The 26,165-nt window shown below is 25.3% G+C and overlaps 1 protein-coding gene across 2 annotated transcripts in view; it reads left to right on the forward strand.

Moving 5' to 3' along the window:
- The first annotated feature begins 5,496 nt into the window (after window positions 1-5,496).
- The window catches only part of LOC134832136 (rap1 GTPase-activating protein 1), a 51,608-nt gene continuing 30,939 nt past the window's right edge, over window positions 5,497-26,165 (forward strand). Inside the window, exon 1 of one of the 2 annotated variants that reach the window (XM_063846041.1) lies at window positions 5,497-5,676. In XM_063846041.1, the coding sequence (XP_063702111.1) occupies window positions 5,530-5,676 (147 nt within the window). In that variant the 5' untranslated portion in view covers window positions 5,497-5,529. Of the gene's footprint in view, window positions 5,677-18,328; window positions 19,098-26,165 lie in introns of those variants that run through there. The other variant, XM_063846042.1, reaches the window with a different exon arrangement.

Raw genomic sequence — 26,165 nt, forward strand, 5'->3', positions numbered from 1 at the left:
TCAACATTTTTATTGGATTGGGAAGGATCCGGTTACGTTACGCTTCCATACAATAAAAGATAAATAAATAATTGTTCAAAAAAAAAAATATTTAAAAAAAATTATCATTGAGTCATAAAAAAAACGTGAAATTATTTGATGAGTCCATAAAAAATGCATCCGTAATGGGACATAAAAACAATTTGCATGCAAATGATCAACAATACTGACATTTTTTTCTGACACGGATGCTCATTACACCCTTATTTGTTCTAATTTGTCTAAAAAACGTCCCTCAGACAACCACATCACTCATGAAATTTTTTTTCTTTGGCTCAAAAAAATTTTTTTAAACACGAGCATGTCATATCGCACCGAGAGCGATGCAAAAAAAAAACACAAAACAAACAAACAATATTATTAAATAATTGCGATATTATACAAAAGTGAGCGAAGATGAATGAGTGCACAAAAAAACATACAAAAACCTCAATTACATCACGTATGAAACTGCACCAGCTGCTGCATTTCCCTACATTTTGTACAATTTTTGTGGATGCGTTTTTGAGCATGGATACAGCAAGTAGGCGTATCCTATATCACTCGGTTGTTCACAAAAAAAGCCAGACAAATACAACACGAGTAATAATAATAATTTTGTAATAATAGCGTGTCCATGTCCAAAAAAAATACCGAAAATGTAGAAATAGTAATAATTGAATTGAATTTCGGGTTTCAATTGATTTTAAATTATGGGTTCTGATTGCAGTATCGCGTCAGAATGCGTTCGAAAATTATTACATGATTATTGTCATTATATTAGTTAGTTGTTGGTTGGAAAGTGCAGTTCAGCGATAACAATGAAAATGGATTTTGGGTGAAAGGCTTGAAATGTTAAGCGAGCGGAAAAATTGTCTGCACTCTTTTTTTTTGTTAAAAGAGGATGGGCAGTTTTTGAACAGATTTAAAAAATTCTAATTTATGATTTTTTTTATGAAAATAAAAATTTAAAAATTAATAAAAGTTAATTAATTAATTAAAGTTAAAGTTAATTCAGAATTTAATTTTCTCTCAGTTTTAAAAATCGTTGGTCGAAAATTTGTTAAGTTTTTGTGCTTGGTTTGGATTAATTGGAAAAAATGTTTTTAAATAATTTGCTTGGTTTGGATTAATTTGTAACATTTTTTCGTCATATTTTCATCCTCAGGACTTTTCAAGAAGCTTCTGTTAAAAATATTGTTACCTAAAATTAAAAAAAAAACAATATTATTTTATAAAAAATGTATTAAAAACTTACCTGTTTTTGAAATTTCAAAAGTTAAAATTAATGACCTTAAAATTTTAAAATAATAAAAAATTAAAATTAAAAATAAAAATTAAATAAATAATTTCAAAAAAAAAAATAAAATAATTAAAAAATTATTAAAAAATTAAAAAAAAAATAAAAAATTAATAAAAAATTAAATTAAAAAAATAAAAATAATTAAAATTAATAAAAATTAAAAAATTAAAAAAATAATTAAAAAATTAAAATAATTAAAAATTTAATAATTTAAAAATTAAAATAATAAAAAATTAAAATAATAAAAAATTAAAATAAAAAATTTAAAAAATTAAAAAAATTAAAAAATTAAAAAATTAAAATAAAATTAAAAAATTAAAATTAATAAAAAATTAAAATAATTAAAAAATTAAAATAACTAAAAATTAAAATAATTAAAATTAAAATTAAAATTAAAATAAAAAATAATTAAAAAATAAAATAATTAAAAAATTAAAACTATTTAAAAAAAATTAAAATAATAAAAACCTTGTAAAAAACTTTCATTCCTCTTAAACTCTCATTTAACATCAAATTTACACAACATTTGATCATCCAACAAATTTTTAATCCACTCCAAGGATATCATCTTGACTTTAATTCAACTCTTTATCTTCAAAATCCCACAAATAACGTTCAAACTGCAATTATTTCAAACGACTAACGGTTCAAAAACTATTAAAATCGTCTAAATCACTACCCACGCCATATGTTCATCGTTAACATTGCGGTTAACGACGTGATGATTTCTGATCCAAATTTTACATTTTAAAAAAACCTGAAATCCTGAAACGAAAACGGAAATGAAGCATTAATTGGATTTTTATTATACTGCAATTATAAGTAGACCCTTTTTGTTTGAAGTTTTTTTTGCAAGCCACGCCAAAGCGAATGACTAATCACAGTGCTTGACAGTTGCGCCTACGATGTTTTTGTCGCCTGATTATTATTTAAGAACTTCCTGACTGGTTTTTAAATTTTTTTCAAACAAAAGTTCAAAAATAATTAAAAAACTGAATTTTTGGTTATTTTTTCAGTGATGAATTGAAACAATTAAGCTCCGCGCGACGTGACACAACATGAACTCACGACTCTCCTCGGGTTTCAATTTCAATAGTGCGTTGTCCGTGCGTGGGTAGCGAGTTAAGGTGTGATTGTTGTAGCAATCGCTGAAACATAATGAGATTTTTTTATGTGATTTTTGTTAATTTTAAAGTTTTTTTACGAACCTCACTGGTTTTTGTCGTTAAAAAAGTTACTCGGCACGCATAAAAATGATAAATTTATGACATTTACGACTTTTTGTTTGATTGAAACGCGCAGCGTCTCAAGTACGCCATAAATCATCGCGCATAAAATGGCACAAAAAGTTTTGTTTGCACGAGAGATCATCCCACTGTCTCGAGCGTTTTCTCCGAAAATCATTTTCTTGCAACGTTGCATCTCTTTTGTCTTTCTTCAAACATTTGCTTAATTTTCTTCAAAATTTTGATTCTAACGTATATGAGACATCGCTGTGACTCGTTGAATTAATTAAATTCTCCATTGTTTGCTATCCGAAAATCCGTTCTTTTCATCGGAATCATTTGCATGGATGCACTTGCCTTGAAATTTATTCAAAAAATTTAAATTTTTCTAAAGAGAAATAGAGAAAAATGTAAAAAGATGCAAATTTAAACTTTTTCTTACAATTTCTATTCATAAAAAAGTTAAAAAGTGTGAAAATTTCTGTAAATGCACCAAACAGCGGTCAATTTAATGCATTTTTTATTAGCTTGTTAAAAGACTTTTTGTTAACGCGATTGTGTGAAGTGCCCAACAATGGTCTCGTTGTCTCCAGAGCAACATTTTGACTTGAAATTTGCACCTCGTTCACTCATCAAGGGAGTTAAAGAAGCGTAACGACGTCTCAAAATTGCTCGGTAGACCACAGAATGCGAAAAACAAACAAAACGTGCGACGACGACTGCATACGAAAGAAGAATTAACACGAAGACGACGATAATAATTACACACTCACTAACTTTCGGCTACTAATTTCGAGTTCTTATGGAATTTTTGTTGTTTTATGAACCGATGAACGAGACATCTGTCCCCCTTGACTTGTCTTGGGACCTTATTGTCTTTGTCTGTCGCTTTTTTTCGTATCGAATTACGACAAAAGTTCGATAATTCAAGAAATTCACGATAAAAAAAATGATATTTACAGAAATTTACGAAGTGTTAACCTGAAAATGACAAAAAAGTGCATGAAGGTGTCAATTACCGAACATTTGTTTGTCAGTTTTGTTGATTTATTTATAATTGTTGTCCTTTTATTGATTGCCATCTGTTTTTTCAAGAGTACTTCTGTTCCTAAAGACGATCCTTTCTTGATTAGATTAGATATCGCTCTCATAATTTTGCCAAAAAAAATTTTTTTCCATGTTGACAAGAAGTAAATTTTATTGCTTTTTAATGAAGAAACTTTGAACGTGTGGCAACTTCGTCTCGTACCTTATCGCTCGCTCGTTCTCTCGAATAAATATAGAAAAGCAATCAAAAAAGTAATAAAATTTTGTGTGTACGGCAGCGGAAGTCACATTTATTGCACGCAGTTGTTGTTGTCTTCTCGACTGTCGTCTTGGAGATTATGGGTATGGATGCGATCCAATTATTAAGGGATGATGATGGTTTTTTGGCAATCCTTTAACGATGTTTCATTTAAAAAGTTTCGTCAAATTTGTGAGTGGAAAATTCTCGGAAATCCTAACGAACGAAAGGAATGTGCCCGCCTACGATTCGTTTTGTTAATTAATGGCTCATAAATGTTTATCTGATCCATATGAAGTTTGCTTTCGTTCACGATGGCGAAGGGTAGTTCACTTTCTTATGGTTTTGAGGCAATTTGATTTTTTTTAATGTATCGCAAGGGGTATTCAACAAATTTCATTAAGCTTTAATATTTCAAAGAAAGTTCTATTTTTAGCGTATTAGATGATTCGGAGGAAAATCTCTCCAAAATACTCCAATTTCCTTAATATCAATGCCATCTTGATAGTTTTCTGAAAAGAAAAAAAAAATTAAAATTATTGCAAATTAAATTTTAATAATTAAAAAAAAAAAATTAATAAATTAATTTTAATTAATAATTTATTTTAATTTTTTAATTATTTATTTTTTTTAAATTATTTTTAATTTAAAAATTTTATTTTAATAAATTAATTTTATTTAAAGTAATTTTAATTCAATTATCTTAATTTTATAATTTTAGAGAAAAATTTAATAAAATCACAAAAATTTTAAAAAATTAATATAGTAAAAAATTTTATTTTCTTAAAATCGTATAATTTGTAACATTTTTTTTCACCTTAAAAAAATAATAAAAAATAATTAAAACGAATCAATTAATTTAGAGAAAAAATTCTATTATTTTTTTTTATTTCAAAAATATTTTTTTAATTAACGAGTTATTTTTTATTGAATTTTTTAAATTTAATTATTTATTTTTTAATTTAGAAAAATAATTATTTAATTAATAATTTTTATTTAATTAAATTTTAATTATTTATTTTTAATTTAATTAAATTTTGGATATTTATTTTTCACTTTAATTATTTTTTTTATTTATTTGTTAAATTAAATAAATTTTAATTAATATGTATTTAAAAAATATTTTTTTTAAATATTTTTAATTTTATTTTTTTTAATTATTTTTTTCAAAATTAAAAAAAACTTGAAAATTTAATGAACTACCCTTAAACTCTTGTTCGATATCAGTATTCATGAATGTCTTAAGAGAAGGATATTAAAATGAAACGAACTAAACGACAAACATCAATAAAACTATTAAAAGTCATTTAATTAGTTTGTTGGATTAACGTTTATCGGATGTTGTTGGTGATAAAATTTAAAAGGAAAAAAAAACTTTTCTGATTTTCCGTGTTTTCGTATTTTACGATATTCCATCAACAGCAACCTTGAATCCATTTAGCGTCTTATTTACTGACCACGTGCACTAAAAACTTACAAACTAATGCATTTTAACACTTTCCGTCGAAAACTAACACAAATTTACGACTTTGTGTTAATATAAAATATTTAGATTTATTTCCATACCTCTTCATTATTCGAGTAGAGTAGACTATTTTTCTTCATTTTTGCGACTTTTACTGAATTTTCTCGTGTTTTTGTTTCTTTACAGACGTTCACACATGGGCAGTTGGTCCAATGGCGCCAGCAAGGAGAACATGGTGCCTCCAACGACGCCCACAGCAGGCGCAAGTCCCGATCGCTTACGAGGCGCGACGCAGGATCTCTTCGAGCTGCTGGAACGCGTGCAATGTTCGCGTCTCGACGATCAACGATGTGTTCTTCCGCCATACTTTTCGGCACAGGTGAGTCAAAAATTTATTTTTTAAACGTTCGTTAAGTGAATAATTAGCGAAATTATTCCGGTTTGTTATTTTTTTTATTTCAAGTGCGTGCAATTATTTTTATCCTGCGAATTTTAAAATTTTTTTTTTCACATCTGTCGCTCGTGCCAATATTAGTTCCGACAATTACACATAATTGCAGCGAAATTGCATAATTTAATTATTCGAGCACGTGATCGGTAATTGTGGGATTTCTTGGGAAGAAAAAAAAAATAAAAAGTTGACATTGAACGGAATTGTTTGTGTGACGCGATTGTCGCATCAACAACCTGCCAACGCATAATTTTTTATTTTAACACACACACATGTGTAAATAATACTTAATAATATTAATTCTATTGTGAGGAGACTTTATTTGTTCCATTAATCTAGTCTACGTGATTTTTCGTGTCATTTCCGCCCGAGCGGCGACGAAAAAACAGCAAAGGACGTGATATGAAATAAAAACACGTGTGAAGCGCAGAAAAAAGCGTTAATTAATTTTTGAGTTGCAATTTTCACACATTCAACAGTTTTTTTTAACATCGCGTTACATATCGGGAATTGTAAAAAAAAATTGTAACAAACAGGAAACAAATTCATCATCGGCTCTTGTTGATGTATAGTTTTTTTAAACGCATTTTAATGCATTTTCTAAATAAATTTTATATTTTGTTAAAAATTTTGTCTGTCTGAGTTGATTCAGAAAAAAAAAATAAAAATTTATTTTTTTTTTAAAATTTCTATTTTTTTTTAATTTCTAAAAAAAATATAAAAAATTAAATTTTATAAAATAATTTTGTAAAAAAAAATTCAATTTTATCAATTTTAAAATATAATTTAATTAATTAATAATAAAAATTATTAAATTAAAAAATAATAAATAAAAAATTAATTGCAAAAATTTAAAAATTATTTAAAAAAATTAAAAAAAATACAGAAATTAATTTATTGTAATTTTAAATTAATTTTTAATATAAAATAAAACTTAATTAAAAAAAATAATTTATAAAAAAATTAAAATATCTCAAAAAATTATAATTATTTGAATAAAAATTTATTTTATTCAAAACTCATTTTTTGAAAAAAAAATTAAATTAAATTAAAAAATTTTTTATTAAAATAAATTTATTAAAAATTATTTTTTGAAAAAAAAAAAAATAAAATAAAATAAATAAATAAAATAAAAAAATAAAAAAAATTAAAATATAAAAAAAATAAAATTAAATTAATAACAATTAGAATAATTTTCTTAAAATATTTTTTTTTCATTTAAAAATACACTCAAATAATTTATTTCTGACAAACTTTTAAATATTTTGTTGCACTCTCCTACATTCTGTAACAGAATATTGATTTGTAGAGCGCACTTAATTTAAATAATAATAAATTGATAGTTGTGACATTTTTTTCCCGTATCTCTTGTGTTTTTTCATTTTTTCATCAAATGATAGAAAAAAAATTGTTATTAAAAAAGTTTATTGATGTTTCCCTGTGGATTTACAACATTTTACTTTTCAATTTATTTTTTTTACATTTTTTTCCATATCAAAAAAAAAAAATCCGTTATAATTTCCTCGAAAATCCCCTTAACGTTCATTATAGAAACCGCCAAAAATTATCATAAAGTCGAGTCCATTGTCAAGATAATTTGCTCAAAACGTAATTCAAGGACATTTGAAATTTATGAAGAAAAATCTTGTTAATAATCTCGTTAGTCGGCTGAATGTTCATCATTATCATCGTCATTGTTGTAAAATAATAAAAATTTATGTAGATTAATGTTTTCGTTTTTTTTTCCACGGAAATTTTTTTTAAAGGACATTTTTTTTGTCTTGTGCAGAACAAAAAAAAAAAAAAAGAAAAAAGAGAAGGAAATAATAAATGAGTACTACCTGTTGAATGAAGCAAACCGAGTCAAGTGTGAATGGATGATGCGAATTTTTGGCTGACAAATCGCTTTTTTCCAAATGTTAAACGTCGAGATGATGCCAAAAATCGTGTCCTTGGATTTTTTTGTCATGATCATTATCAACAATACGTTCGTGACCTTGCTTTTTTTGATTTTTTTTACGTTTCATTTTTTTTTTTGAGACATGCTGATAAAGAGCATTAAAGACGTGCGGTTTGTAAATTTTCTTTTTTTTTTCGTAATTTTTCTCTGAGGGGAGATTTGTATGTTAAATTATGCGAAAATTGACGATATCCTTAATTGAACATCATTAAAAATTTCAAAAGAAAATTTATTTTGCTCAATGATCCACGGTTTTTAATTGATTGCCATTCATTCATTGATTCATTAAATTAAAAAGAAAAATAACTTTTCATTGAAAATAATTCGAATTTTCGAGAAAATTACGCAATATTTGTTTTATTTTTCTTTTGTGTGCAAAATACCTTGCGAAACATTCCAAGAAGAAGAAATTGATGGAAAAATTGCCCGAAAATAAATTGCTCTTTGCCTTGATGATGAGCGTCAAAATGGTTACGAAAGCACACCAATTATGCGGAATAGAAGACATGAATGGCAATTTAATTAATTATTTCATATTATTATATAATTCTTGAGTGATATAAAAAAAAATAGGAAAATTTATGCGAGTCTCGCATGCGATGAGTAAAAGACGTCAATTTATCCGCAAAATAAAACTTGTCATCTAATAAATTTTCCGAGTAAAGAACAATTCCCTCGAGGGATGTTTTGCGCTGACTGACCAAGCGATTTGTTGTTTTTTTTTTTGGCTATTTTTATCACAGATAATAAATATTGCTGCGTTAAATCCCTTAATGAATGAATAATTTAGCGAATTGCTCGTGGAAGGCAATTGAATGGATTATCGTCTGATATTTATAAATAGATCATGTTTCCGTGCAAAAAATGACCTTTTTCATCAAGAAAGTCGAGAAGTTTTGTTCCGTGAGAGATTATGAGTTTTTTTTTCCTGTAACGAAGTTTGAGTTTTATGAAATTTGAATGAAAAACATGAAAACGCCATCTATCGTGGAATAGATGTAAGTTTTATACTGAAGTTAATGAGACGAACGAAATTGATACTGTTATAATTTATCACTTTCAGTCGACTCATTTTATTGAGGGAGAGGTCACTATGGATTTCGTATTTAAATTTAACGGTTTTAATTTAATTTAAATAAATAATTTAATAAAAAAAATTAAATTTCAGTAAAACATTAATTAAAAATTATTTAAAAAATAAAAAAAAATACAAATAATTTGAATATTTTTTTACCTCAAATTTTAATTAATAAATAATGAAAATTTAATTATTTAATTTCATTTAATTTGATAAATTGTATTTAAATCATTTTACCTGTAAATTAAATTTATTTATATTTTATTACAAAATTTATTTATTTAATTTATAAGTTGATATGTTGTTATTTAATTTAATAATTTAATTTTTTAATTATTTAATTTGGAACTAAAAAAAATAAGAAAAAATAAAATAAAAATTATTATAAAAATATAAAGAATTCAATTAAAAAAAAAATAAGAATCTAAAAAATTAAAATAAAAAAAATTAATCTAAAACCATTAAAAAATTTATTTATCATTTTAAAATATTTAAACAAACCCTGATGATGAGCAATAAAAATTGCTCGAATTCGGCAAAATTAAAAAAAGTTTTTAATTGAAAAAATTTTTATATTTAAAATTTAATTATTTAAAATTTTAATTTAATAAATAATTTAATTAATTAAACTGAAATTTATAAAAAATTGATGAAAAATATAAAAATCTCAAAACCTCAAATTTTAATTAATAATATAATAAAAATTTAATTACATTAAATTGAATAATTAAAATAAAATAATTGAATAAAAAAATAAATTAAAAAATTTAATCAGAAATTAAAAAAAAATATTAAAAAAAATGTTTGATATTTTAATTATTTATAAAAAATTAATGAAAAATATAAAAATTATTTTTTATAAATTTTTAATTGATTCAGATTATTTAATTCAATTTAATTTATTTTTTTTTAAATTTAATTTAATTAATTTTTTATATTTAATTATTTATTTAATTTAATTTAAATGAAATATTTTTTTTTTATTTTTTTAAATTAAAAAAAAAGAATATTTATTTTAATTAATTAAATTTTCTTTTAATTATTCAATTCAACAAAAAAATAAAATAAAAATTTTTAAGAAATATAAAAATAATTTTCAGCAATTAAATTATTTAATTTAATGAATAATTGAATTAAAAAATTAATGATATAAAAAATTATTCAAAAAATTATTTAAAAAATTTAAAATAAATAAATTTAATTTATTTTTTTTAATTTAATTTAAAAAAAATATAAAAAAATTAAATTATTTTACTTTCACAATTTACCTTACAGTTGAAATACTTCCCCAAATTTTTTTATTCAATTTTTTTTTCTGATTCTTTGGCATGTGCTTCCAATCAAATTAAAACCATTCCCTTACCCATTAATAATAAAATCCTCGATAATGATCCTTGAACAAATTCACTTATCATCGCTACACTTTTTCTTCTTTCATTTTTATTTTTATTTCAATAGCAGGTGCAAACATCTCTTCCCGTATTTTATTTTTTTTTACGTTCCCTCATTTCATACTTTTCTTCACTTCTTGTTTTGTTCCGTTAACGAGAAAGCAACTACTATCTCTTCATCTTTTATCATCAGCAAAGCAAGTTGAAACGCAGCAAAAGAAACAAAGAACGAAATTCCCACAGGAATCAACTTTTGCATCAGAATAACTGACTTCCGTGCTCGCCATCGCCGCATCAGAGATGGAAATAGTCGAGTGGATTAAAAATGTTGTTTTTGTGTCTTCTTCTTCCGTTTTTGCGTCTTATCGAACTGGAGCAATCTTTAATCGCCCGAACGCTGGACAAAAAGTTGTTAACTTTTCTCTCCGCTAATCAATTCGAGTATCAAGATTAATTAGAAAAATGTTTTTTTTTCTTTTCGCAAGATTCAGATAAAAATTGAATGATGAGAATTTCTTGCCAAACGACTTCCCGGTATTTATTCTACGAGAAAAAAAGAGATGAAATTTCATAGAAAAACAAGAAAATCTGTTAAAAATAGAATGTCACTCACGTTTTCCTCACATTTTTATGCAGTTACTCTCGTTTTTTCGTCGACTCTGCCACACACTGCGTCGAGAAAATATGGAAAAATTGTTGAATATGACATTTTGATTGAATTAATTACAATTTTTTTTTATCTATTTTTAAACAAAGTGTGAGTTGAAGCGTTGCAATGCAGGCAATGCGATGGAAAAAACTGATGGATTCCATAAATTTATGTTATAAATCGGCATTTACGACGAGAAAAGTTGGTCAGCACTTAAAAATGATGAGTGCGCTTTTAATTCCATATGTTTCTCCTCTCCACGGTTCGTTCTTTTAAATCACATCAAAGCACCTCTTTTCATATTTTAACCTTAAAAGAAAAATAAAATATTAAAAATTCATCTCATAAATCACGAAAAATCACATTTGTCGTAATCCAATTAGAGAATCAAAACAATTTTTCTGTGAAAAACGAAGGTAATTTGCGGTAATTTCATGCCTCTGTACCTCGAATCCCCCATCCAGTCACATGACAACGTTGCAAAAAGCACTTTCTTCGGCTTGGCGTGTAAATTACAGCAAATGCAAAAAATCCTCTCATGCATTCGATGCTTCGAAGCGATGCAGAAAAATCCCATTAACAATTTTTTTCTTTGCATTTTTTATCACAACTCGTCATGTCGTTGTCCGCTACGACGATAAAATGTTCGAAAGTGATGAAAAAGAATTTTCACTTTTCTTTTCATTCATTCCATTCAATTTCAGTAAGCGCACGTCGTCATAACGATCATCATCACAATTATTATTTATTTTATTGTAAATAAAAAGTGAAGAGTTTTCTTCGGTATCTTTGCTGAAAAACAGATGAGGAGGTGTGCGGTAATAATAATCATTTTAATTTAAAATCGTTTTTCGCCACTATTTTTCACTGTTGATGCTACGCCACACTTTTCACAGCGAGGAAAATTAATGTTTATGGGTATGAGAGAGTTGCAAAAGTTTAATGGCTCGCAGGCAAGTGAGTTAACAGAAGAGAGTAATTTGAATTTTATTTTTTTTTTGTTAGTTGGTGATGATGGACAGAAAAGTAGATTAATGGTGAAATTGTGCAATGAATGATTTGAGGGAATGCATTCGAATGGATGCATTTTTTGCGTCATTAAATTTTTAAGAATTTGTTCTGTTTAATTTTATTAAATTTAAATTAAATTATTAATTAAAAATTTTTAAATAATTTTTTTTTAAAATAAAATAAAATTAATTAATTTTTTTTATTAAATTTAAATTAAATTTTTAAATAAATTTAATTGAATTAACTTATTTTAATTTAATTTTTAATTTAAATTGATTTAAAAAAAAAATAAATTAATTAAACTTATTTAAAAATTTAAATTTAATTAAATAAATTAATTAAATATTTAATTTAATTTAAATTTAATTAAAAAAAATTTAAATTAAATTAATTAAATTTAATTTAGTTGGTTTTATTAAATTTTTATTTTAATTTGAAAAAATTAAATATTTTAATTGAAAAAATTCAGTGATACACATTTTTTAATCATAAAGTTTTAAAAGCGCCCTCTGACGACTAATTTTTTTATTTAAAATAATTTTCCTGTTTTTTCAATGCTCAAATTTGAACTATAATGAACTTGATTTATTTCAAGAATTAAGCTTAATTAAAAATTAATTAATGTAAAAATCAGTTTCTGTCTTAAAATATTTAAAAGTGACATCTACCGGCAATTTTTTTTCATGCATTGTAATGTTAAATTTTTTAAATAGATTATAAAATTTATTTTATTTAAACTTTAAAAATCAATTTTTTGTATAAAAATCTATTTAAATTGTCCAAATTTATACTTTGAAAATTTTAAAGCGCCATCTATCGTATATTTTTTCTTTAAAATGCTCAAAATTTTAATTTTTAACATTTTTGTTCAAATTTTGGAATTTTTAATCACAAATAATAAAATTGAGACATTTTTCCATTTATTTTGAATCAAAAAAATGCAAAAAAAAAATCACTTCATAGCCCTTTTTGTGAAAATTCTTATCTCACTGAACGATCCATAGAAAATTTTAATAGTTTTAAACTCATTTGCATTATATCATCTCTCGGTCTATCTATTCATAAATAGACACAATTTAAACCTCTGCACACATAATTCAAAGCAATTAACATTAATAATAACAATTCTCTGCTTCATCTTCTGTCCTCGCCTCTCCGCATTCAATTTCATTCAAATCCCCTTTGCTCTCATTTCATTTTTTTTTTCGTAATTTTTTTAATTGTTTCTGCGGCACATTTATTACGCACTAACATCATTTTTGTTCGTATTTCACGCGTTTTTAATTGACGCTTAAATTAATACTACCGAAAAAACTGTCGCGAAACGATTTGAAGACGTGGCTCGATTAAAGCGATTTTACAAAAAAAAAAAAAAAAATTGATCTTCAAAAAAAAAATTTTTTTTTTAAATCTCTTTCATGGCGATTATTAATGAGTCACGTTAAATCTTCTCTTTTTGAAGAACATTTTTTTTGCTTGTTGCTGCTTGCATGACTGGGTAACGACCTGAAACAATTAAAAAAAAAACTTCTTCTTTTTCTTTCGTTCTTGCTGTTTTGTGGCTGGGAACACGTAGAAACTCACTCGTCCATGCAATTTATGAGTTTCTGGGAATAATCAGAGTCTCGAAATCTCTTCGTTTGCGAGAATTTTCTATTTTTGTGCATTGCATGTGCATTTTTGCTGCTGCTTAATTCTCGATGCGCGCGCGATAGACACGTAAAAGGTGTGTGAGTTAGATCCAAAGGCGATAACAATCATCATCAACGCCATCAAGGAAATTGCATAAATTTCAAAGCAGATCTTCTTTTCGGGACAATGACCCATAAAGCTCCGTAATTTACGACTTTTGAGGTTAATCTTCTTTTTTCGAATTATTTTTTTTTGTTAAGTAACGAAAATATTTGTAACTTGAGACAACGGCGACGAAAACTAATTAAGGTAAATTCCCTCTTCCGTCGATGAAACAAAATAACGATAATTATGATGGTTTATCATAGAATATTGTTCTAAGCAACGAGCGACGAACTTTAGAAGTCATCCATCAAAACACACAAATATTTTTTGTCATCAAATCGGGCATTTAACTTTTTTCTTTTGCTTGAGACATTCTGAAAAAAATTTAAAAAAAATCATTTTTAGCCGTTTTCAAATAAAAAATTAGAAAAAAAATATTTAAAAATTTATGAATTTAAAAATAAAAAATTATAATAAATAAATAAAAATTATTTTAATTTTTTACAAGAATTTTAATATTATTAATTTTCAATTTATTGAATTTAATTAACTTAGAATAATTATTTTTAAAAATTATAAAACATAAAATTATAAAAAATATAAAAAAATAATAATTAAAAAAACAAAAAAAAAATAATTAAATTAAAAATTTATTTTTTAAAAAATTCTAAAATTTTCAAAAATTTTAAGATTTTTTTTTTGTTTTTTGAAAAATAAATTAATAAAAATAAATCAATTAATAAAAAAAAAAATTAATTAAAATAATTAAATTAATAAAAATAAATCAATTTTTAAAATTATCATTATTGAAAAAAATAATTAAAATAGTAAAAAAAAAATTTTTTATTAATTTAAAAAAAAATTTATTGAATTTTTTTTAATAAAAATAATTTTAAAAAATTATCTTAATTTTAGAATTTAATTTTTTTAACTTTAAAAATAAATATAAACTAAAAAGCGCTCAAATTAATAATTAAATAAAAAAATTTTTTCCTACTTAACCGAAGAACGAACGCACAAAAAATATAATAATAGAGTAATAAAATGGTATTAATCATCACAGTGCCACATAATTTTTTATTTTTATTTCGTTTGTTTTACAAAACGAAAGAATTTTAGCTTAGAACCTTCTAAACTGGCATAAAATTTCTCTAAGCACCAATTATTTCCGCCCGTTCATTATTTGGGCGGGAATTTATTTCAAGGCTTTCATTAGTAATACGATTTTTTGTTTTTGGCAAACTAAGCACTTTTCGAGCGACAGACAACTCAACGCCATGCCACAATTTTTTGGCGATTATTACTATCATTAAACATGGCACGTACTCGACCAACGACATACAAAAAACAATTGAATTCTCGAAGAAGGTGAATGCCCTCCGCTTACTTTTCGCTTTTGCTAAAAGTAAAAACTTAACTCGGTAGTTGATGGAGCTACAAATTTGTTTTGCGAGATATGCAGACAAGATGACCCCTGAAGCTGTTTTTGAAGCAAAAAAGAGAAGCGTGCTTGCAGTTGTTGAGTAAATGTACAGCGCAAATAGAGACATATCCATTTATCATATGTCACTTTTGTTCCCTTCTCTCGTCGTGTATCTGATCTTTGTCTGTTAAAGTGCGCTGTGGTTCGAAATGAGATGAATTTTAGTTGTTGAGGAGTTAATTTAAGGCTTTGAGGTGTTAAAATAATTTGAAAATGGATTATTTTAACATCTCAAGGGCTTAAAGTAACACTCGAAGGATTTATTTTTATCATTTTATGACAAATTACAAAATTTATTAGTCAAAAAATGATAAATTTAAACCCTTGAGTGTTAATTTAAGACCTTGAGATGTTAAAATAATCCTAAAATTCAATATTTTAACATCTTAAAGATTCCATTTTGAATAAAAAGTGTTAATTTAACACCCAAAAAAATACTTTTAGGCATCAAAGGTACTAATTTAGCCCCTTGGAGTTTAATTTAAGTCCTTTGAGATGTTAAATTAATTCCAACACGAATTATTTTAACATCTAAAGGACTTAAATTAACTCTAAAGCCCTTAAAATTGACAAATTTTTTGAGCAGATGTTAAATTAACTCCCAAAATTAAAAATTTTAGATGTTAATTTAACACCTCAGGATTAAAATTTACCAAATTTCCTTCTACAGGAGCTCGCTACTCGCCTTGTTTACATACATTAACTTACAAATTTCATTTTTCATACAAGTCTCTGTTGTTTGCTTCTCTTTTTTTATTTATTATTGTTTGTTTAATTCCGGCGTTGGAAAAAAATGACTTCATTATCGTGGTAATTGTATTCAAACTAATTCATCAAACGAAGCAGTATTGTTACAAAAATCGTTATTTATGAGTTTCATGAGCTAAACTCTTTTTAAAAAAAAGTAATTTTAGGACCAATTTAAACTTTCCTTTTGTTCAACATTGTCACTCTACTGCATTCAAATGCATTTCAAATAAATCCCCACGAAAAAAAAAGTTAATTTAATAAATATTAAAAAGACATAATCCAAGTCAAATGAGTTTGTCTCATTGTTTATTCCAACGAAGATAGTCGTCGAACAAAACAACATTCTCCGCATTATTTCAAAATAAATAAAAAAAAAATATTTATTGTTCGTAGAGAGTCAAACTCAACACACAAAATAGTTGAACAACATTTATTATCGCATTAAATTATTTTTAACATTATTTCGAATTTATTTAAATGAAATAAAAAAAAATTGTATGCAAAGGCAATGTGTAGAGACATGAAAAAAAAATCGTGTCACTTTTTGTGTCTTGAATGAGTTTCTTGGGTTTCTTCAAACTTTGTAAATAATAATGAAATAAATGAAAAAGAAATTATTTAAATGTTGTTAAATAATATATATTGTTGGGAGGGAACTTTTTGTACGTAAAGAACGACAAAATATTTGTCGGAGACATTTGGGTTGACATTCAGTCCAAAAACCGTAAAAAATGTTTCAAGTTGTCATCGAGTCAAGTGCATTTTTCGAGTAAAGGAGAGAGAAATAATGCAAAGGAATTTCCTTGTTTAGTTTGTGATTTTCTTTAGGTTTGAATATGATGAACATTTTTTCCTAAAAAAAAAAAAAATTCAAAATTCAAAAAATTGCGCAGTTTTAAAATTGAAGTTACTTAAAAATTAAAAAAAATAAAAAATAAAAAAAAAAATAAAATAAAAAAAAATTAAAAAAATAAAATTTAAAAATTAAAAAAATAAAATTAAAATTAAAAAATAAAATTAAAATAAAAAATAAAATTAAAAAATTAAAAATTTCATAAAAAAACTGTCAAAAAATTTTAAAAAATATTTTGAAACAAAAAACAAATAAGTTTTAAGTTTAAATGAGCTTCTAAAAAAAGTGCGCATTTTTTGCGGAAAATTTGAAAATAATTTGCGCAGTTTAATTTTTTTATTTATTTTTAAATTTTAATTTTTTAAAAAGAAAAAATTTCTTAATAAATTTAAAAATTAATCAAAAATATTTAGCGCCATTTATTATTTTCTATAATGAATTTGGAAAATAATATTTATAAAATTATTGAAAATTAATTAAAATATATTTATGAAAAACTTTTGAATTTTCTTAAAAGCTAAAAATATTATTTGAAATATAAAATTTTGACGAAATTTGAATTGCACATTTAAATTTCAAAATTTCCGCAAAAACTGCGCACAAATTTTTAAAGCTGATTTTACTTTTAAAATTATGTATTTTTTTCTCTGAATATTTTTTTTAATTTTCTTTTTAATTTTTTTAAAATAAATAATTAAACAACTTAAAAATATATAAAATTAAAATTTTAAATATAAAAAATAAAATTTTGGTGAAAAAAAAATTAAAATTTCATAAAAATGAACATAATTTAATTTTGACTTGTTTTAAAACTTTTTAAGTTAAACCAATAATATTCCAAATAATGCAATAAACAAATGAATGCTCACTGAATGCCAACAAGACACACACTCACTGCACTTCGTAATAATAATTGGCAGTGTTTTACTTCCTATTTTCTTTTCTAAAGCGATATTTTACTGTTTAATAGCATTTACTTGCATTTAAAACTCGTTGGAATTTACATTTTTAGCACTTTTCTCGTCTCATCGCGAAACAACGACGACACATTCTAAGCAGCTAGAGACACAAAACACACACATCATGAAAATTCCATTTGACAATATTTATGTCATGAGTACATTTGGCATCATAGTTCACTTGTTTCAATATTTTCGCTCCCCCTCGTGATAAAATCAACGATCGACGACGCTGGAAATGCATTCCCATGAAGCAACGAACGTCGACGAAGCATATGTGCGGTTTCATTCGTTCCTCCGCATGCATCAGTCGAATCAGCTGGGTTTGTTGTTCCATTTGCCGCCGTACAGCGTCACGTGTAGACATATAGTCGACTTCCCCATGGAAAGAAATCGAACAGAAAATCAGTGACGGAAGGTTTTGAATGAAATTCGTGGATCCCCTTGAAATTTTTTTCACATCTCTGACAAAATAAACATCAAAACACTACACAGCGTCGTACAGAAATGCATTTGTGTACGGCTGTACGAGTATTGAGGTATGGTCATACACATACACGTTCGCTTCAATCCACATGGATGAATATGCGGCATTAAAATTTCTATGTTTTCATTCGTAGTTGAGACGTTCGAGTGTGCGAACATCATTTTTTGTGTTTTTTTAACGCGTTTCTCGCGCTTTATCTCTCTCGTCATTGTATGAATCAAGTTGTAAGAATTAAAATTCTGTGTAATTTTTTTTCATCAATTGAATTTTTAAAAAATCTTGAAAAAAAAAATTAATTAAAAATTTAAACGGTGAGAATTTTTTTTTCTGCAAAAAAAAAAGATAATAAAAAAAAATTGCTTTTAAAAATTTAAATAAAAAAAAAATAAGAAAGAAAAGGAAAGCAGAAAAAAAGAGTGTCAAACAAAGTAAAGAAGCAAAAGAAGAGAAATTCGGTCCATTTTGGTCAAAAGCGTTAAATGAAAGAAAATAAAAAAAAGTGTGTGAATTATTCAAATTTAATGAAGAAAGTGAAATTGCTCCTAATTAGGCGAAGTAATTGAGTAAAAAATTTGCGTAGGAGGAGTTCCTGAACGATTTCGCTTCGAAAAAAAATAATAAAAAAATTAATTGATGTTTAAACAAAAAAAAAAACAAACAACAAAAAAGTTGTAATTAAGTAGAAAGTGAAATGCGCTATTTTTTGGTCTAAGACAATTTAATTTACTACAAAAAAAAATTCGTCGAACCAAAAAATGCACGCACGCATTATTATTAATAATAATAAAGATTATTGACTTTTTGAGCGAAATTACCTTTTTGTGTTGAAAAAACGATAATTTTTTAAACCGTGGCCTTTTACAACGAAGGAAGTGATCGCCGTTGGGTACGGCAAGCCGTCATGGGTGTTTTACGTTGGAAGGATTTGCCGGGAACTGGCAATAATAGCTCCTCACGCCATTCCCTCGGAAATAATCGGTCAATTTTTGAGGTAAGAGCTGCAAAAAAAAAATTTCAATTAATTTAATTATTTAAATTAAAAGTAAATTTATCACGATTCTGACATTGGATTTGGGATTGTCAAGGTCCTGACACACTAACTACTACTGTTTCAGAAGTAAAGTGTATCACAAAAAAAAAATGAATGGGAGTGTCCTTCGACGACAAATGTGCACGATTGTGTATGGAGCCCTTTACAAAAAAAAAAACATTATTTCGACATATTTTAGCAAACAACGAAATAAAACATTGAAATTTGAGATGTTTTTAGAAATATTAAAATTTTTGTGGGAACGTTTGAAAAATTCCCATCATAAAAACGGGTTTTGTTCCTTCTTGATTTCTTCTTCTTTTTTGGATAAAATGAAGAAAATGTAAAAAGTAGTTATTAAAAAATATTTTTTTGGTATAATAACTTGCAATTACCTAATCAAAAATATCAAATTTTTTTTAGCTGTTGCCTCTATAGAATGTTTGAAAATATTTTTCGAACAGAAATGCAAACACATATGAATAAATAACCGAAACTCTGACTCTTAGATACAAACTCTTGAAATATGTGTGGAGAAATGAGTCATGGTCGTTCTGTCTTAAAACATAAAATTTTACCTTGTGGTTTGAAAATTAGATTAAACACATATTTTTTATGAATTTTTATGTCATTAAATAAATAATTAAATATTTGTTTTTTTTATTTTTTTTTTTTTTTTTTTTTTTTTTTAATAAAAAAATTAATTTTTTTTATTTTTATTTTTTTTAAAAAAAAAATATATTTTTTTTTTTTTTTAAATTTAATTTCAAATTTAAAAAATTTTTTTAAATTTAATTTTTAAATTTTATGTAAATTTTTCTAAAATGTTTGAAAAATTATTTAAATTTTTTTTTTTAAATTAAATTTTTTTAAAAAAAAAAATAAAATTTTATTTTTTAATTTTTAAAATTATAAGTTAATTTTTTTTTTATTTTTGAACTTTATTAAAAAATATTTTTATTTTTTTTATATTTCCAAAAGTTTTAGAAAAATTATTTAAATTAAAAATTAAGATTTTTTTTCAAATTTAATTTTTTTATTTAAAAAAAAATAAATACTAAATAAAATTTTAATTTTAAAAATTTATTTTTCTAAAAATTAAAAAAAAAATAAAAATTTATCATTTTTTGGGCTTAATTTAAAGTAATAAAAAAATTAGGAAAAAAATAAAAAAAAAGTCATAATAACGGCAAAATTAATCAAATTAAATGCTTAATTTAATTTTTTTTTTAAATCTAAATAAATTAAAAAAAATAATAATTTATGCTCTTTTAAAAATTAATTCAACTTCAAAAAATTTTAATTTAATATCTAAAACCTAAAAAAATCTCTAAAATTAAAAAATTGGGTCAAATTTTACTAATTTTTGAACCACAGAGCACTAATACACGTTTCTCAAAAACGTAAACCGATAAGAATTCCATGCCAAACGAAGAAAATAAAAAGCTCAGGTACAAGCTGTTGAACAAACGTACGCTAGACACCCATCCAGACCAGACTAATTTATTTATCTGTGTGTTCTTTTGCTCGATATCAATTCATTATTAATTCGCTTCGGCATGAAAACAAACAAAGAAGGACCTGATATCTCTCATTCAATACCTGACAGGCACGGGATTCGGTCAGTTAGTAATGCTCATGTTTGTTTATAATTTCATTTCTTTTGCTCTGTGGGTGATTTCTCAAACAACAATTATTACGTGATATTTCTTCCTTATTTTTCTTGAAAACCCAAAAAACGATAATTTATCAAAATTTACCGAAAAATTTATCATCATTATCGATTTACGGATTCGATGCAATTCAATATTTCAGTGAATCCTCAAAAAATTACCAAAAAACACGAAAACTTCACTCCATAAAAGTACTTTAGTAAATTGAAACTGATTGAAATCGTACAAGGGAGCATGTGTCGTCTATTCTATTTCAATCGCTACTAATTTGTGAATCGATAATCATTAATAATGCACATGATGTTCTACTTTCCAACGTTGAACGGTGCCTTGTGCATTTAAAATTTTCAAAATTCTACAGAAAAATCTCAGTTGCCAAGCGATTTTTCTGCCTTTTTGTTGACATTGACGTCCCATTTATGAGTCATCTAATGATGATTTGTTGTTACCTGAACAGAAAAAAAGATGGTATCGACCGTTAATTATTTGATCCATCAATCAATTCAGTTGCTAATGAGAGAAAGAGTCCAAAACTAAAAGGTCTCGAGAACACTGCAGTCACGTAGCGGAGCGTCGAAAAAAAAATGTAGAACGCACGACGAAGAATGAAAGGGTGCACAATCGTTCAAAGGTAATATAATATAAAACAATAGCGAAAACGTGACATCATTAGTGCGCTCCGAGTACTCGACGAGTTGTGATGAAAAAAAAACAAGGAACGACAGTTTTGTAGCTCACACGAGTTACGAGTTTAGTTCATTCATTCACGTTCGGAGTAGTTTCGTTTAGGGACGAACAAAAAAAAATTATTACGTAACTTTTTGAATGTTTTAAATAATAACAATAATTTTTATTATTACCTAATATTTGTCCTGTTTTGTGCTTGTTAGTTGCTGAAGAAGGATGTCAGAGACAAGCACAAGCCTCTTTATTATTACGGAAAATTATTTTTTTTTTCTATGGCGAACTAAACAATGGATACTGGTTGTTTGTTCTCTACTTCGAATGAATGAAAACTTCACATGAAGAACGAAAAATAATGAAAAGAAGAACAATGGCGTGTCATACAAGTAGCTAGAAAAAAAAAATGAGCGAGCTAACCAGCAATTACATGCCTTTCAATGCACAAAAACAATTACGAGCTGTACAAAAGGTGAAGCTTAAAAATTGCTTGTTGGTCACAGTGCATTGCTACTTGCGCGCATGGATTGACCCAACCTTGGAGATTTGCCCTTTCAGTTTGTCGCAAAGAAATCTTTTTTTTTTTTTGCGAAATTACCCTCATCAAGTCGCTGTTTGTTTGTTCATTCCTTATTTATCAACATATTTTCCTCTTATATTTCATTGTGAGTTGTGACGATTGTTTCTCTCGTAATTTTTGTTGCTTTGTGGAAAATTTGTGTTTCGCAAAGTTTTGTTTGTCAAAATATGAAAATTTGTTTGTCAAATCCTCAAATTTGTTTGTCAAATATTTGAAAGTTTTTGTCAAATCCTTAAATTTGTTTGTCAAATACTCAAAAGTGTTTGTCAAATCCTTAAATTTGTTTGTCAAATAATTAAGTGTTTGTCAAATCCCCAAATTTGTTTGTCAAATACTCAAAAGTGTTTGTCAAATCCTCAAATTTGTTTGTCAAATACTCAAAAGTGTTTGTCAAATCCTTAAATTTGTTTGTCAAATACTCAAAAATTTGTTTGTCAAATATTCGAAAGTGTTTGTCAAATCCTTAAACTTGTTTGTCAAATATTCGAAAGTGTTTGTCAAATCTTCAAATTTGTTTGTCAAATACTCAAAAGTGTTTGTCAAATACATAAATGTGTTTGTCAAGTTCTTAAATTTGTTTGTCAAATACTTAAAAGTATTTGTCAAATCCTCAAATTTGTTTGTCAAATACTCGAAAGTGTTTGTCAAATCCTTAAAAGTGTTTGTCAAATCCTTAAATTTGTTTGTCAAATCCTTAAACTTGTTTGTCAAATACTAAAAATTGTTTGTCAAAAGGTAAAAAGTACTTATAAATTATAGGCTGTTTTCGGTATAGTTGAAAATTTTCCATATTCAAATAAATTGCAAACCCCTAATTTTCCACAAAAGAACCTTTTCATTGTCATTCCGTGCCATATCCTCTCTATACTATCAAAGGTGACATTTTCCCCTTTTTTTTGTTATTTTCACAACTTTCTTTCCTTCTTCCTTATAAATATCTCAATTTTCATCACTTTCCTTCAAGAAAGATAAAAGCCCAGCAGAAAGCATGAATGATGATGATAAGTAACAATAAGGGCTATTATCTCTTTATCTCTGTAACGAGAAAAAAAAATCATCGCTTCTGAAGAGACTCAAGAGTCAAATTATCCGATAATGAGCAAAACTTTCAGCTGAACATTCGGCAATTAACCCAGATATTGTTTCGTTGAGCTTCTTTAAAATTTTGATACGCTTCAAACTTGTGAAACTTCACGCGCAGATATTTAGTGCTTCATCATCGAGCTGAGTCAATTATTTTTTTTTTCATTAAATGTTTTATTATTTATTCGCTTTGGAAGATGAAAAAAAGCTCATTATTCCATTATTTTATTGTTTATGAACTACTAGCCAGCTTATTGTTCCTCGTTCGTCAGTCAAATGATGACTTCAGCTCCCATAGAAGTACAGAAAAAATGTATCTTATTATTTATTATTATTATTTCGATGATGATCGCACTTTATTATGTGAGCCAAAAAACGCGCCAAACTGAATTTAATCTAAAAAAAAAAAATAATAAAATATGCGGAAACAATATATTGTTAAATTTTAATCTAAAAAAATTAGATTAAGTTACCTTTTGTACCGTTTTTAATTTCATAGAAAAAAAATCTCAAACCAGTAAATTTCTAAATAATGTTATCTTGATCGAAATTTCATATTTCTTTTTCGTTAATGGGACAACCCACGAACTTTTTTTTATAATTTCAACGCCTTCTTGTCTCATCGCTCGTCTCGCGCATCAAGTCGCGTCGCACGAATCTCGTTAATATCAAAATATTTACATGTTTCGTGTTTTATTTTTTTTTCTAAAATTTTATTTTTTAAAAAAATTTCTACATAAAAAATACAATAAATTGATACGTCAGCTGTCTTGTCAACGCGACGCGCACGACATGCAACATAATTCGTTCGTTTATTAAGATTTTTTTTTCTTATCGAGATGAAGATTCACGTGAGGAAAGTGTTGTTGTGGTTTACCGAACAACTTTTGATCAAGCGTGAATAATTTGTCCGTCAATTTATGAAAAAAAAAAATCGAGAGAAAGTATTTTTTCATTAAATTTAATATTTATTATAAACAAGAGGCTAGAAATGTTCTATAAATACATGAGATTTAATTGTCGAAATATGTTTTATGTGTGTTTATTATTTTATTGCGGTGTAAATTTTGGTTTCATCATAAATGAAAATGAAAATGTTCAACAAATGACGTCATTTAATTACAATTTCATGTTAACATTTTTTTTATTTGTTTTTCTTTTGGGTTTTCGTTTGTAGAAAATTTGATGATTTTTTTTAAAGTAAATATTAATTATTTTTTTTTGAGAATTTTTTTTAATGAAAAAATAATTTTTTAATTAGAATGAAAAAAAAATTAAAATTTAATTTTACATAAAATTTTATTTTCATATAATTAAAAAAATATTTTTTATTTAATTTAATATTTTTTTAATTTTTTTTTGAATAAAAATATTTATTATTCTTATTAAAAATATTTTTTTTTTATAAAAAAATAGTTTTTTAAATTTATAAAATTAAAAAGAAAAAATTTTTTTTTCTATTAAAAAAATTAAAATAATTTTTGATAAAATTTTATTTTCATATAGTAAATAAATTATATTTTATTTAATTTTGAAATTATTAATTAAAAAAAAAAAATAAAGAAAAATTTTTTAAATTATCTTAAATAAAAATTTTTATAAGAAAAAAATTTTTTAATGAAAAGAATAAAAAATAAAATATTTTTTTATAATTATTTAAAATTATTTTAAGATTGTTTTATTTTTTAATTTAATATTTTTTTTTATTTTTTTTTAAACTTAATTTCATTCAAAAAAATTTTTTTTGAATGATCTTGATGAACTGAATCATTAAATTTAAAAGATATTATGACTCACTAAAGTTCTTATTAATAAAGAACAATTTCTGCTAACAATGAACTAAAAAAAATTATAAATAATGAGAGAACGAATCAAATCACGAGACACGCAAAACTCATCATCAACTTGGGTCCCTCGTTTTTTTTTTCATATAATTTTTTTTTGTAATAACTTCAGAACAAAGATTTAAAGAATTTTAAACAATTTTCCTCATTTGTTCATTGTCTAACTCGAACAACTTAACTCAAGTCTATCATTATTTGTTTATATCTTCATTAAAATAAAAATCTTTAATAGACTCACTTCTTGGTATCACAAGCGTGGGCTTCGTTTTGTGTTTTTGTAATTAAGTTGCAACAATTGTTCTCAATAATAATGATTTTTTCTTGCTGTTATAATTTTCAGCGTCGAAAAAATGGTTCAAGGCAGACGCATCTAACAATTAACGCCCGCAAATTTTAAAAAATGCGCTCGTGTCACAAAATTCAGTTCAAAAAAAAAATGTCAGAAGTAAATTGAAACATCATCACAATTGTTGTGGTTAGTTTCCTTAATGGGAGCTCGTGACTTAATCGATGCTTGTAACTCTAATCTGCTGCGAAGTGTGGGACTTGCGATGACAAAACACAATAAATTTGCAGCTAATGAAAAAATTAAAATTATCAACCCTCAAAAAGCCTCGAAAATCGAAATTTGGGCCTAAAAAATTGATTAGTTTTTGTTACGTTCGATGTTTCTGTCACGTAAATCGTGTCAAATTCGTGCTTTTCTACTTATTACTTTTTTTTTTGTCTTAAAGGTAATCAAAATATTTACGCCACGTAACAATTTGCTTTCATTTCTCTACGATCAAGTGTCTCGGCTAAGCATACAAGTTGTTATTATTAATGTTAATCTCTCTCTCACAAACTCGAATGCGGTTACTTCGAGAGATATGTTTCAAATGTATCCACCCGTAAATGGTCAAGAAATTGGATTAAAATGTCATGTCGTGTCTGTTTACAATTTTTTATCGTTTTTTAACACAAATTTTTTTTTTCGTACAAGAGTTGTGAGACTAACAATGAGACTAAATAGCAAGTTGTTTCGTAAATTTACGTTGATCTGATTATTTTTACGTTTTTTACATGTAAAATTGGTTTTTTAATGCGCTTTACATGAATTACGTAATTGTTAGAAATCAGTTTTTGAGTTCTATAAAAAAATCTTTGCTTGGTTTGGATCAATTGAAAT

This window comes from Culicoides brevitarsis, chromosome 2 (genome assembly GCF_036172545.1).
Source record: "Culicoides brevitarsis isolate CSIRO-B50_1 chromosome 2, AGI_CSIRO_Cbre_v1, whole genome shotgun sequence".
NCBI lineage: Eukaryota > Metazoa > Arthropoda > Insecta > Diptera > Ceratopogonidae > Culicoides > Culicoides brevitarsis.